Source organism: Emydura macquarii, unplaced genomic scaffold (genome assembly GCF_026122565.2).
Source record: "Emydura macquarii macquarii isolate MOO-44397 ecotype Brisbane River unplaced genomic scaffold, CSIRO-AGI_Emac_v2 contig_3348, whole genome shotgun sequence".
Classification (NCBI taxonomy): domain Eukaryota; kingdom Metazoa; phylum Chordata; order Testudines; family Chelidae; genus Emydura; species Emydura macquarii.
Window position 1 is genome coordinate 885,362 of NW_027133485.1, and position 13,460 is coordinate 898,821.

General features: G+C 50.9%; 2 protein-coding genes across 2 annotated transcripts; one reads left to right on the forward strand and one right to left on the reverse strand.

The window, feature by feature from the left end:
• Window positions 1-1,040: 1,040 nt before the first annotated feature.
• On the forward strand, window positions 1,041-6,736 carry YRDC (yrdC N6-threonylcarbamoyltransferase domain containing). The gene is made up of 7 exons (XM_067533920.1): window positions 1,041-1,895; window positions 2,256-2,451; window positions 3,189-3,303; window positions 4,178-4,297; window positions 4,812-4,954; window positions 5,333-5,431; window positions 6,361-6,736. Exons 1-6 carry the CDS (start codon window positions 1,415-1,417, stop codon window positions 5,400-5,402), a joined length of 1,125 nt encoding a protein of 374 aa, XP_067390021.1. The 5' UTR covers window positions 1,041-1,414; the 3' UTR covers window positions 5,403-5,431; window positions 6,361-6,736.
• A 1,705-nt stretch (window positions 6,737-8,441) lies between these two features.
• MANEAL (mannosidase endo-alpha like) lies at window positions 8,442-13,118 on the reverse strand. Its single transcript, XM_067533919.1, has 4 exons — window positions 12,632-13,118; window positions 10,701-10,810; window positions 10,160-10,236; window positions 8,442-9,288 (listed from the first exon to the last, which is right to left on the reverse strand). The coding sequence occupies exons 1-4, from the start codon at window positions 13,116-13,118 to the stop codon at window positions 8,652-8,654; spliced, it is 1,311 nt and encodes a 436-aa protein (XP_067390020.1). The 3' UTR covers window positions 8,442-8,651.
• Between the last annotated feature and the right edge of the window lie 342 nt (window positions 13,119-13,460).

Here is a 13,460-nt window from a genome sequence, read left to right on the forward strand (position 1 = left end):
GGGTGCCCTCCCAGCCCCTGGTGAGCCTGTTGGCATTTTAATGGGCTAGCATGTCTCTGTGGCTGTCCAGCTGGTCTGTGTTCTGCTGTATGAACAGCACAGGGTGCACAGACACGTCACTCACCTGCTGTGACAAAGGGGGAATTTTCCATCGTCGTCGTATGAATTATGTGCCTGACAGTGACTTACTTCTCTAGAACTTGTGACCCAATGGAGCAGAAAGGTTAAAGGTGCTCTTGGGGCAGATCTGCTGACGCGAGGAGTGTGTACATCACATAACTGGGCTGGTACCATTGGGTCATTAAAGGTCTGGCTGAAACCAAACCATATCAGTGGAGGATCTGGAAAGACAACAGGAGCCCCAGCTACGGCAAGCAGGACACATGAACGCAGCATGAGCCTGGAGGAGGAGGACAATGGACCAAGAGATGACAAGGGGCTAGGACAAAAGTTGGCCTTTGGAGACACAGGGCTCACCTGGGACTGAGAGACGAAGGGACACGGTCAGGGGAGAAAACCAAAATGGATTCCAAGGCAGCATGACTGGCTGAGTGCGCTAGCGTGGCCAGAATGGACTATGCCTTAATCTTTGCATCACGCTGCTAATCCAGGATCCCCAGTGATGTGTTCCAGTCGACTAATAAACCCTGCTCAGCTTTGGAAAGGCTGCCTGGTGTCACTGCAAACACTGCTGAGGTGCACTGGTCCCTGCAGAGTGTAAAGTCTCTGAGCAGGACTCTATCTCAGTCGACTCACCGGGTAGAGCTTGTGGTGTGAAGCAGAAGTGCTGGAGTCCAGGCGGTGAGGCCGTGCGGCCTATCTTGAAGGAAAAGTGGGACCCCCTGGAGGTCTGGCCCACTGAAGGGAGAGTTTAAAAACTGGGGGATAGCACAGATCCTGTGGATCAATGACACATTCAGAATCTGTAAATCCCATGAGTTTCTTCTGCAAGAATTTCATTTCCATAAAGCATCAGGGTCCTTTCTTAATTCAGTACCACTCACTGCTGTAGATGTGAAGTTCCTAGGGTTGAGGGAGCGGGGAGAAGGAAGAAAGCCACATGCAGAAGGCAGTTTGTGTAGTGCGTAGTGCAGAATGCCGGGTGTCTAGACGCCTGGGTTTTATTTCCAGTTCTCTGGGGACAGAATGGGTTCAGGGATGAGACCATAGGCCTGACAATCAGAAGAGCTGGATTCTGCTCAGCGCGTCTCTGTCTCTGGTTCCCAGTCTGTCCTACGAGGGCAGTGGTGCACTGAGCTGCTGGGGCTGTAAGTGCCTGACTCTGGCAGTAACGGGACAGCGCACGGAAGGCCCAGAGCTGGAAGGGCAGCTAGTGCCCGTGCGAACGAGGGTCAGCCTTACGGAGGGGGAGGGGGCCTGCTCCCTGGCAGAAGCAGTAGTGACGGCCCGGAACATGGCTTGGCCGAGGGGTCACCAGCGACTCCCTGACAGTCGAAACCAGAACCCAGGAGTCCTGGCTCCCAGCCCCCTGCTCCAACCGCTAGGCCCCACGCCCCGCGGCAGGGTGAGAACCCAGGAGTCCTGGCTCCCGGCCCCGGCTCCCTGGCAGGGCTGTGGCGCGGGGCAGGCGCCTTGGCCCGGCTCTAACCCCCCGCCCCGGCTGGGGGAGATGGGGAACGTCCGGCCGGCGGCTACCCCACAGACGTGGGCGCCTGTCTCTTTAAGAAGGGGCGTGGCCGGAAGAATGGCCCGGCTCTTCCTGCCGGAAGCGGCAGCGGCGGGGTCTGGTCGCGAGCTGGGCTGGCTCCGGGGCCGCGCCGCTGAGAGGATCCTGGGGGCCGCGGGGCCGGGGTGGGCCCGGGGGCTGCGGAGCCTTTGCCGCCCGCTCCCGCTCCCCGGGCCCGGGCGCAGCGCGGCGCAGGGCGACCCGCAGGGTGAGGCGGGCCGGGGGGAGGGGGTCCGGGCCGGGGAGCTGCGGGGGCCGGGCGGGGGGTGCCCGGCCTGGCGCGGGCGCGGGGTGCCCGGGGAGCCCGTCCCGCCGGCCGCGCGGTGATCGCTGCCCCGCGGGCTGCTCCCTGCTCTCTCGCCGCGCCGCGCCCTGCCTGGCTGCGGCCCGCGGCGGCCCCAGGCCCCGGCTGCAGGCGCAGGCCCGCGGCCCAGGGAGCCCGACGCCCGGGTCTGGCCGAGCCGCTCCGCTCCGCTCCGCCGCGCGTGGCTGGTTGGGGCGGCGGGAGCGAGCCCGAGCCCGAGCCCGGCCGCTCCGCCGCGGTGTGAACGCTCCGCGTGTCCGACAGGCTGGCGGGAGGCGCTGGAGGCCGCGGTGGCGGCGCTGCAGGCAGGCGGCCTGGTGGCGGTCCCGACCGACACTGTCTACGGGGTGGCGTGTCTAGCCCAGGACTCTCGGGCGGTGGCCGACATCTATCACCTGAAGGGGCGGAACGGAGGGAAGCCGCTGGCCATCTGCCTGGGAGAGGTGGAGCACGTCTACAGGTGAGCCGCGCTGTGTCCGGCCAGTGGTGCCAGCCCCGGGTCTGTCCGCCAGCCCCGACCTGAGCCTTGTGAAAGCGGCAGCAGCAGCAGCAGCAGCAACACACCGCTCGTTAGCTCCCGGGGGAAGCTGCTTTTAAGCCAGCTTGCCTTTGTAGCACGGGGCACTGGAGAGGAAGCTGCGGCCAGCTTTGTTTGCAGGTGTTAATACCCCGAGGGGTGTATTAAAAAAACGCAGAAGTGAAGCAGACTAACTGGACTTGTGGCTCGGGCTGAGAGAAATGCAAAGCAGCTTAAATCACAAAACTGACTGGAGCCTTCCGAATTCAGTTTTCATAGCTGACCTGTTGGTGCCGAGGGGAAAAGAATGCGTTTACGATATGGATTTTAGGTTCTGTCCTGTCTGAGCACCTGGAGTCTGTGTCCAGCACAGTTACAATAGAGCAGGTACCTTGTGCCGTGTATTGAAGCTGGGACAGATGTACCGAGAAAGCCCAGGGAAGGGAAGTTTCTTTGGGGTGGGGTGAGGTGAGTCTGTGACTACCAAAATTCTCACTGCGTGGTGCTTTCCTCATGGAGGGCCAGCCTGTATTTGTTGCATTTTGCTCCCTCTCTCAGCTGTTCAATAGCAAAAAATGTAAAACCTCAGGGGAGGGAGTCACTAGCTGGGGCCTGGAAACACTTCAAGGGAGGGTTAGTCTTTTGTAGCAATTTTAAGTACATCTCCACTTGCTTCATAGGTACTGTCAGGTCCATGTTCCAGATGAGCTGCTACGGGACCTACTCCCAGGACCTGTGACCCTGGTATTGCAGCGCTCAGAAGAACTCAATAAAGACCTGAACCCTTTCACACTGGTAAGGACATAGTCACCTGTCAAATCACAGAAATGTGTATCATCTTCTCCTTTGTGTGTCTGGTTCTTTGGCCTTCCCACACACATTCATTGTGTGTCCCCTGCATTCAGCATTGATTGACATTTTCTTGAGGCTAGTTCCTTACCTGTCTGAATGAGACAACCTGTATTTTTTGATGTGCCGGGCGCTTACCTCTGATATCTTACGAAGCTGGTAGAGAGACTTGCCTTTCTTTTCCTGTGGGCCACATGCAGAAATAGATTCTAGAGTCAGATCACTTTTTTAAAAAGGATTTAGCATGTACTCATTGAGGTGTAAATGGGGTTTAAGAAGTAATAAAACTAAATTAAATAAAATAGCTCACTCTTAGCGAGAACTCTGCGGGGAAAACGTTTCTAGCACTTGAGTCCCAATGCTGACATCACTACTTGTAGCAGAAAGGTGGAAGCAGCAGCTGAGGGTGCTGCTGTTCCAGCTAAGAAATTCCCTCAGTAGGGCCATAGGCTGTCTCTAGTTCAGACCCTCTGCTTAGTTCCTTCTCTAACTGTCAGGAAATCCAGAAGTTGAACTGCAGTGAGATATCAAGGCAGATGTGCCCCCAGACACTTTTGAGATGGTATGTGTCCCCCTGGTCTCAGGGAGGAGTCTGACAGTGGCGCTGCTGTAGTCAGTGTGCGCTCAGGTCCCTGGGCCTGTGCAGCAGTAAAGTGGGCCCAGCCCCACCGTAGCCAACTCTGAGGCTCCAGAGACCCAGTCAACAGGGCTTCATACAACATAATGGGATATAATGGTTGATCTGTAACCCTGACTGTTGCCTTATAAATGCATCCTCTCTTGGGCTGTTGTGTATAAACACACCTCTCATTTCTTGTAGTTGGTTGGAGTTCGTATTCCCAATCACCCCTTCATTAGGGAGGTGGCACAGGCTTGCTCAGGACCACTGGCTTTAACAAGTGCTAACATCAGTACCCAGGCGAGCACGCTGACCGTCTTGGTAAGGCTGGTTTTGTCTTTGGGGAGAGTTATGGGGCTAGGGTTTCAGAGAGGAGCTAGGAGAAGCGACTAGCTTGTTTGCACAGTTAGCCTGAGGACCTTTCCCATGGTGGTGGTTCCTCACCCTGAACCAGGCCATTTCTGTTACAAAGACATCCTTCCCAGTAGACTACAGAGCCCTGCTGCTGGGCTGGGAGAGCTGCTTGATGTGAGCCTCCTCTGTAAAGATAAAAGAAGGGTAGAGTTTAAAATGCAGACTGTTTAAGGGCTTCTTGTGTACTTGACTAAAGAGCATTATGCAGCAAAAGGTCCTGAACCTGAGAATCCTTGGAGGGCATGCATGGCTCCCAAAATAGCAAAATTGTGGTTTCTGATGTCTGGTGTGTGTTCAGGTCAGAGGCCCAGAGAAAGGTGATGTCTTCTGCAGAGCTTCACTTGTGGTATCTATTTAAAAACCAAACCAGTACCTCTCAATAGTTTGGCTGGCTGAACCCAATTTTCCCTTCTTGTCTCAGGAATTCCAAGACCTTTGGCCTCAGTTATCCTTGGTCATTGATGGAGGTGCAGTTGGAGATATCCAGAGTCTAGAGTGTCGTCTGGGGTCAACTGTGGTCGACTTGTCTGTAGCTGGGAAGTACAACATTATTCGGCCTGGCTGGTAAGCACTCTTTGCTGGCCATAGTTGCAGCTTTCACTTTAGATAAAACAAAATGCAATTGAAAGTTAAGCTTGGGGCTTGTTTTGCTCATTTCCCTCCACTGGTTACTGTATGGTGTTGTCAAAGAGCAGTATTCTCTAACTCCAATTTGCCTGTCCAGAGATGCTGACAATTGACTCGGATACTGGGTTCAGCAGGAAATAATTTGCTAGTGTATAACCCATCCCTCTCTCGCACTGCTGGGCTGAAGGTGACCTTGCTCAGCTTGTTCTCGTATTCTCCCTTCACCTCAAAATACAAAACTAACTGTGGAACCAACTAACTCTTACAAATGGAAACTCCTTGTAGTCACTACCCCACTTGCCTTTATTTCCACAGTGCACTGACACCTACAGTCGAAATCCTGGAGAAGAAATATGGCTTGACATCAGATTCTTCTTCTTCATAAGACACCAAACTCTGGAAACAGTGCAGCTGGTAAAACTGGGCACCATGTGCTTGTATTTTCAGGGAAGTTTCTAGCGCTTGAGTCCCAAGGGACAGCCCATGGCCCTGCTGAGGGAATTTCTTAGTTGCACAGCAGCACCCTCAGCTGCTGCTTCCACCTTTCTGCTACAAGTAGTGATGTCAGCATTGGGACTCAAGTGCTAGGAACATTTTCCCTGCCAGTCTCAATGGCCTTGTTTAATAAGGTCAGTGGTTGTAACTGTCCTCGTCTCATCCTGGGTCTTCTCAGTTTGTGTGTAACGGTCTGCTGTGCGTGGGTCAGAAACAAACCAAATACTTCTGACCTCCTTGTGCAAGTGTAATATCCATGATCCACTGCCTTGTGCAGTGGGGTTTATTAGGGTTTGAAATAAAAAGTCTGTTTGCCAAGGTATCACAAAGTGCTGCTCCGGGGTGGGATATAGATAGTGTTTTACTGAAATACCTGTGTACAGCACTTGGATTTGGTTCAGATTTAAAGGCAACCACTTGCTTTGACTTAAAAAGATACAACTGTTTTTAAAGGTTTCTTCTGTTTTACTTAGAAGTACCAGGAATACACAGTCTCATCTCACTTAGTTTTACAGGAGTGAGCTTTGACTTTAGTAGCGGGAACCCTTCTCCCACCTGTCTGTTGAGTGTTTTGACTTAAATAGTAGAGCAGCTGAAAGCGAAATGGGTTTTTATTTTGGCTTAACAACCGGTTTCTCCTGATGCCATAATCTTACTGTTCTCCAGCACAAAGTGGTGTATTTAGACCTGCTATTTCTAACTGTGCCAAGCAGGAGAAACTTTTCAGCTGCTCTTTATATATCAAAAGGGATGCTTTTTTGATAAAGTAATCTTTTTAAGTTTTACTTTTAAGTGATGGTTGTTTCCCCTGATATAGACTAAATGCTTCATTCCTTTTCTTGTAAAAGGAGGAAAGACAGACCCTGAAGTGCAGTTGTGAGTCCCTCATGAACTGTTCCCTTCGTCACTCGTGAAGTTGTTGCTTTCGCTACTTAGCTGACCTGTGGACAAGGCTCAGTCTGTAGTTTTCATAAAATCTTAATTCAGTGAGATTCTTAAAATGGGGAAGAGCACAGAAGGCTCTCCCCGCCCGTATTTATTCATCTGGGAACACTGCAGTGAAATTAAGCTGTTCATATGGATATTTACTAGCATGTAAAAACTGGTGACCAAGCTGTTTTTAAACACAGTTGTGTTATAAATGCTTAGATTTAAGGTGTCTGAATCTCTGCAGTGCTTCTTTGTGTTCATGCCATTAAAGTGTATGTTTTGTACATACTGTTACTTTGGAGGTGATGGCTTTTCATCTCTCTAGTACTAATCGGTGAATGCTGTGCAGTCTACATTTGTAGAGAGATGGGTTTGTCTAGCAACCACCCTGCTAAACACACAGCATGGAGGAGCTGGAGTCTTCTCAAATCTTAAAGATGAATGAGGGCTGCTATGGTGAGTGGGCCACACCCATAGGGATAACTCTTCACTTATTCTGCTCTTGCACTACGCGGGGCATACTATTACCACGCACAAAACTTTGCACCAGGTGCTCTTTAATGATGTGAAAATCAAAAAGGAATCTTACAAAAGGTGGAAATGTGGACAGAGGGCTGAGTGTAAAAGAATTCTGCAAGGAGAAGGGACAAGGAGTGACACCTGTGAAGGGATATAAAAGGTAGTAAGCAAAGGTTCTATAAATACACTATCATCAAAAGTCTAAATACAAAGATGGGTGAATGTGAATACCTGGTATTAAATAAGGGTAGGGATAGAATAGACATCATAGAAATGGGGTGGAATGATGATACTCAATGGACATGGTGATACCAGGGTACAAAATATATAGGAATGACAGAGTGGTTGTGAAAGAAAGCATAGATTCATACAAAAATTGTAAATTAATCGAACCGTACCATAGGATCTCTTTGAATAGAAATTCCATGCTTGAATAATAGTATAACACTAAGAATACACTAGTGCGTGGGCTGGTGACAGTGACTGAGAAATGCACAGAGGCTATAAAAATAAACAATAATAAGGGGTGCTTCAACTATCCCCCTATTGACTGGAAGGAAGACAAAGGCCAGTGGGGAGAAGCAAAATGAATTCTTAGCATTGGTCTTTGGGTATGAGAGATTCATACATGTGAGTTATTCTTTTTAAGTGACAAATCTGAGGAACTGTCCCAGATAGAGGTGTCACTAGAGGAGGTATTGGAACAAAAGAGCCTAGTGTACTAACTCCCATCTGGAGCTGCCACTTCTCACTTTATTGATAAAAAGACAAGTACAAATGAGTTCTTAAAACAACTAATTTAGAAGGGCCTGAACCTACTATAGTTACAAAAAAGGGTATTCTGTATTGATCTAACTTCCTTCTGGGAGAACACAGTGCTTTCAGTTACATTTTATTGCAAGTGGTTGTACTTCTTTTGATTCTAGAGAGGAGCTAAAAGAAAGTTAAGGCTAAGTTTTGAACATGTGAAACACTAAAAAAGCATTTAGTACAGATCATTGCATTTCATTGGTTGCCAACACACACACACACTGTTAACTCACCAGCATTCCAGCTCTAATTGTTAGTTCTGTGGGTACAGTGGATCAGAGGAACACCACCTAAACCAAAGGGTATTTAACTGCATGGTTTAGTTTCTTCTACAGTAAACAAATCTGAGGAACAATTAACTCTTTTCTTCACTCAGCTAATAAGGGAAGTTCACTGTCAGAGCTGCTAGTGGAGTGAGGAGTATGCAATCAGCAGGCACCTGGTGAAGGGCATAGGCTAAAATGCATGCTGGGGGTAAGAGCCCAGCTAGTATGTAAAATATCACAAAACACATACACCGTAAGAAAAACAGATCTCTTGCTCAGTCATTCCCTGGCCTGGTTACTTACAGGCCAGTTCAGATCCAGAAGGGCTTTAAAAGGGACACCTGTATTAACTCTCAGCAGCAATAGAACAGAATACTGCTAAGAGAACCCTCTAACTCACTAAAATTTCCCCTAGGGTTGTGCAGTGGGTGCTCAAACCATTCTTAGTGCTGTTCATGGAGAACACTAAACACTTAATCACCTGAACAAAGACTGTGACCCATAAGCTGCTGTCCCCAACTTCTCCTGAAGCACCTGTCCCCACAACTACTTCTTAACAGGACCTTTCTCATCAAGCAAGGACTGGCTGTCTGAAGGCTTCCCAGGTAGAATAATCACATCAGCCATTGCTCCTTCTCCTTGCTGAAGTGTTCTGCCCACCTGCGGGTCAGCTCCAGATACATGTGTGGCTGATGAGGAAGGTAGTCCAGATACAGGTGTGTCAGTGTCTTCTTGGGCACAGCTTTCTCAATCTGAGTGCCTTCATGCCACTCATTGAAGGAAGTGATGGAGACTATCTCTGGCCTGACCATGAGTGCAGCCTGCAGAGCGGTTTCATAATATTTTCCATTGACTCTGTTGCGAGTATTGTGGTTGTTCCATGGGCGGATACTAGTGTCGATATAGCCTGGGCCAACGCTGGGAATGAACATCAGGTTGTTGGAGTCGCAGAAGGCTTTGATGGCTTTCCAGTTCTGGTGGGATGAGCCAAAAGAGAAGCCATTGGATGCAAAATATGTGTACATACCATCGTACCCTGCAGAAAGGATGTCATGCTTGTGTCCTTCTTCCACTAGTAGTGCTATGAACACTGCATCGTAAGGGGTGTTACGGAGGGAATGAGAGCCTGACTGGGTAAAGAGGTTGGCCCATGATTCAGGGGGTGTCAGGTAAGAATCATAAATGTAGAATAATGGGAGGCTCCGTCCTGTACTGGTCTTGTACTTATAAAAAGCTGCGTGTGAGCCATACCTAAAAGAGAAAGCACATGCCATTTCAGTGAGCGGATCAGAGTCTGGGGAGAAGCCCCACGTTGAGTAGCTGGCAGGGATTCCTATTGCAAGGCAAGTGCAGCCTGAAGCCCAGCTCAAGTTGCATGCTCTCTACACTTCATTTTAGGCTTCTGCATGCTCCCTGAAAGGTTCAGCTGTGCTGCATGGTTAGACTTAGACCCAGTTGAGGGTGTTGCACTGGATCAATCAGCATTTCAGACCCACTTTAACACCCTGAAGGAATGCCTGCAGGAACAGGGAAGCTTTGTTGCATTCACTGACAGGCTCTGTCAGACTAACGTATACCTGAGAAACACTGCAGTGATGAGCACCATCGAAATGCCAATAACTGCAGTGTGGACACGTGCCCACTTACAAACTGGCAAGCGGGCCACCAACACGTGGTAACAGCTTTTGGTTACTGCCTGCCTTGCCTACATTCCAGCTAGTGACCCACCATGAAAAGCTCTTTATCTCCCAGCGTTTAAATCCAATTATCTGGTTAAGCTCTCTGGCAGTGGCCTTTTCTACAGACTCGGGGGCTAATATATTTGACAAGGATTGTTGAGGATTACATATATATAAAGGACTATTTTTGTAGTTTGAGAGCGAGAATTCTTGGGTCTAGTTACAGCTTCTTGCTCTGTGAGAGCATGGAACAGTTTCTGGTATTGATGCTATTGAATTTCTCTGCTACAAGGCCCTGCAGTATAACTTACTTAGTTCACATACAGAGTGAGCAAGACGTTTATTGCAAATAAGACATGGTTAGTCTGAAACTCTTTGTATCTCAGCACAGAGTTGGGCCTTGAATATACGCTTGTGGCAGCTACTGAAGGCCAAGTACTTACTTGTCTATGATGTATTTAATGTTCTCATGCACTGTGTGGTCATCGCGCCCTTTGTACGGCTGGATGTGGAAGGCAACCTTCAAAATAAATCATGGAGACAGGGTGACAGTGATCTTACAGCACATGTTTTTCTGGGTGTGTAAGTATGTAGGGACACAGTAGGTCCCAGACCCTTTGAAGAGGTCACAGCATCCATTCATCACAGAAGCTTGCCTAAGTAGTCCCCTTCCAGGAACCAGGTCCATGGTCTGTTCCATCGTAATAGGCAGCTAGCTTATCCCTGGGAGCCAGTGCAAGAATGGTTTTTATAGTCGCTTGTCCCGATTAGTTTTAATATTTGTGAGAACAAGCTGTAAATCCCGCTCATGCAGTGAGGCTTGTTTGTGCTCAGCTGTTGCAAAATAAAGACTCCCCACTGCAGTTAAAAATAGCACAAAGCAACAGACTGCAGAGCCGGCTCCTGCAGGAGAAGCACACCGCATCTCCTGATTAATTTGAGCAATTAGTTTAATAGCTTCAAACAACAAGAGAGCAGCCTTACCTTTATGGCATATCTGTGCGCAGCATCCAAGATAAATGGCACAAGACTATCTGATGGCTCCCCATTATCGTCTGCCAGGCCAGGTGGGTACCAGGACAAAACCAGGACTCCTGCAACAAGTTGCAGAAGGAGATCAGGGCCAACTAAATGCATTGATGTTTAAACCATGCCTGCCTTCTGCCTCTCCCATGCAGCACCAGAGCCTGAACTTACTGCTAGTCATTCTAACAACTGCAGAGTCCTTTAAGCTTAGTTGTCAAAGCAGTTACCCCTCAGAGTTGGGAAAGAGACCCCTTAAAATAGGAACCACTGGCTCTCCCCAGCCCTGATCCTCTGTTTTGACACCCAGATGAGGGGAGATAATTATAATTGTCCACAAACATTTGCAGGATGTCCACACTGTTGGAGCATAATTAGTAGCAAGATAACAGCTTGAGCCTTCCTCAGGATGAAGTTGCATCCCCTTCTCAAGTGCGTCACCCATGGCAGAATGCTACAGGAGGGGCAGCTCTAAGTGCTTGAACCAGCGCATGTGGAAAGACTGGTCTGTATTAAGATGTTCCAGTTCAGTTATATGGCAGATCTGCCACACTGTGGTATAACAGGATTTTTAAACACCTAAGACACGGCATTGAAAAGGAAAGGGTTAATTGATAGAACACTGGCCAACAATGTAACCCGAAAAGAACAGCATCTGGCTTTACAGGAGGTTTTCATTCATCAGCACTAATTTAATAATGGAGCTGTCCACAGCAGGGCGGTGCTGAAATTTCATCTGTGCTTCACAGTCTGTGCAGACTAGCGAGCTGCTGCTCAGCTGTTGGAGAACTGTTAGCCTGAACGGTGGGCAAACAACGCCGCGTTACTACAAGGCCAAATTAGGATGAACTGGTGCAAACTGACCTCCCCTCACTCACTGTTTTATTAGCAACATACAGAGCTCTTTGACTGACTACATTTTATGCAATTCTCAGTGGAATGGAGCCAATTTTGATATTTCGGATAGCATGAACCAGACCAAAACAAACTAGCTTAGTGCTGTGATGTCACCTGATCTTGAACGCGGGCCAGTACTTGGATGGGAAATCTCCAAGATAAAAACCCCCACACTCAACACTACATGAAGAGATGCAGGTGACAGAGAGAGAGAGAGAGAGAGTACAACTCATTCAGGAAGCTGACATGTCTCAAAGACAGGTCCTGCACTCCTGGAGTCAGAGTTTACTCCGGTGTGTAGAACAGATCCCTGCACTCAACCAAAGACCCATTTAATGGCCTGGGTTTGTAACTATGCATCCCCATGCTGAAAACGCCCCCCTTAACATCAGTGTGAGCGCTCACATGAGTAGAATCAAGCATGCAGGGAAGTATTTGGAGAAACACTTACTAAAAGATACACTTCCCTTGATGTTCAGCCTACATTTTCCTTCACTTAATTGAATCCTATTACTTCTACTGCTCCTGCCTTGTACCCCCTCAATGTCTCCTTTCCCACCGCGGTGCTGACTTCCGTGTTAACTTAACCCCCACGTCACCGTCTGGCCTTCACCATGGGTTAAAGGTACACAGCAACTTAGTCTGTGTTAGGAAACTTTACTAGGGGTTAAAATTCAAATGTAGACCCCTGACCAGTGAAAGTGGTGATGCTAGCTTCTCTGAAGGGGGTTTAAGCAGTTTGAGTTCTTTTCCCAGTATGTTACAAATCCTTATCGTGTGTCGCTAGGATGGATTTCAACAGCGAGGCTCCAGTCCAGCTCGCAGGTCTGCGCCGACAGACCCTTAGGGTCACACGCACCAGCAGTGACTTCCTGGGGATGCTGCACGGGGCAGAGGTTCACCTGCACAGATCGGCTTGTGGGATTGGGGCCTCGTCTGGTACCCGACGTCGGCGCAGCGTTTGGGGGATGGCAGGTGTGTCGGGGCATCCTTACCGATGGCCGCGGCTCGCAGCTGGTCCATGTGCTCCTCCAGCACGGCGGGGTCCCGGGAGCTGTAGGGGCCCAGCGCCGGGTAGAAGCTGGAGCCGATGTCCTCGGGGGGGCGGTGCCGCCCCTTGGGGTAGCTGGCCGAGATCTTGGGGTCCCAGTGCGGCACCATGAGGTGGTCCCAGTGCAGGTACTTGCCCTCGAAGCGCGGGTTCCCGTACCACGCGTAGTAGAAGGCGTGCAGGGCCTGGAAGACGGCCGGGGCCGGGGCCAGGGCCGGGGCCGGGGCCGCGCTGCTGCCGGCCGGCTGCGGCTGCGAGACGGCGCGCCGCTCCCCGCGCTCGGCGAAGGGCGCCAGGTCCAGCCCCAGCCCCGGGGCCAGGTCCGAGAAGCCGTCGGCGGGCTTCAGCGTCCGCAGGCCCATCATGGTGCCGAAGACGAAGAGGGTGAAGAGGAAGAGCGCGACGCCGGCCCTGCGCCGCAGCCGGGCCATGGCCAGGGCGGGCAGCCGGGGCGGGCAGCCGGGGCCGGCGGGCGGGGGTTGGGGACGGGTCGGGGCCGGCGGGCCAGCGCAGGGCGCCTCAGAGGGGGCGGCCGGCGGGGGGAGGGGTCGGTCGGTCGGTCACGGGGGGGTCGGGCCCGGCGGGGGTCGGTCAGTCAGTCAGTCACGGGGGGGGGGCTGTCGGTCGGTCACGGGGGGGTTGGGCCCGGCGGGGGGTCAGTCAGTCAGTCACGGGGGGGTCGGGCCCGGCGGGGGGGCGGTCAGTCCGTCAGTCAGTCCCGGGCGGGGTCGGTCGGTCGGTCACGGAGGGGGTCGGGCCCGGCGGGGGGGGCA

Coding starts and splice junctions, on each gene's coding strand:
- MANEAL (XM_067533919.1), bottom strand. CDS start 13,118: ATGGCCCGGCTGCGGCGCAGGGCCGGCGTCGCGCTCTTCCTCTTCACC. Junction 10,811..12,631: donor GCTGCGAGCCGCGGCCATCG/GTAAGGATGCCC, acceptor AACTTGTTGCAG/GAGTCCTGGTTTTGTCCTGG. Junction 9,289..10,159: donor ATTAAATACATCATAGACAA/GTAAGTACTTGG, acceptor TTTCTCTTTTAG/GTATGGCTCACACGCAGCTT.
- YRDC (XM_067533920.1), top strand. CDS start 1,415: ATGGCTTGGCCGAGGGGTCACCAGCGACTCCCTGACAGTCGAAACCAG. Junction 1,896..2,255: donor GGCGCAGGGCGACCCGCAGG/GTGAGGCGGGCC, acceptor CGTGTCCGACAG/GCTGGCGGGAGGCGCTGGAG. Junction 2,452..3,188: donor GAGGTGGAGCACGTCTACAG/GTGAGCCGCGCT, acceptor CTTGCTTCATAG/GTACTGTCAGGTCCATGTTC.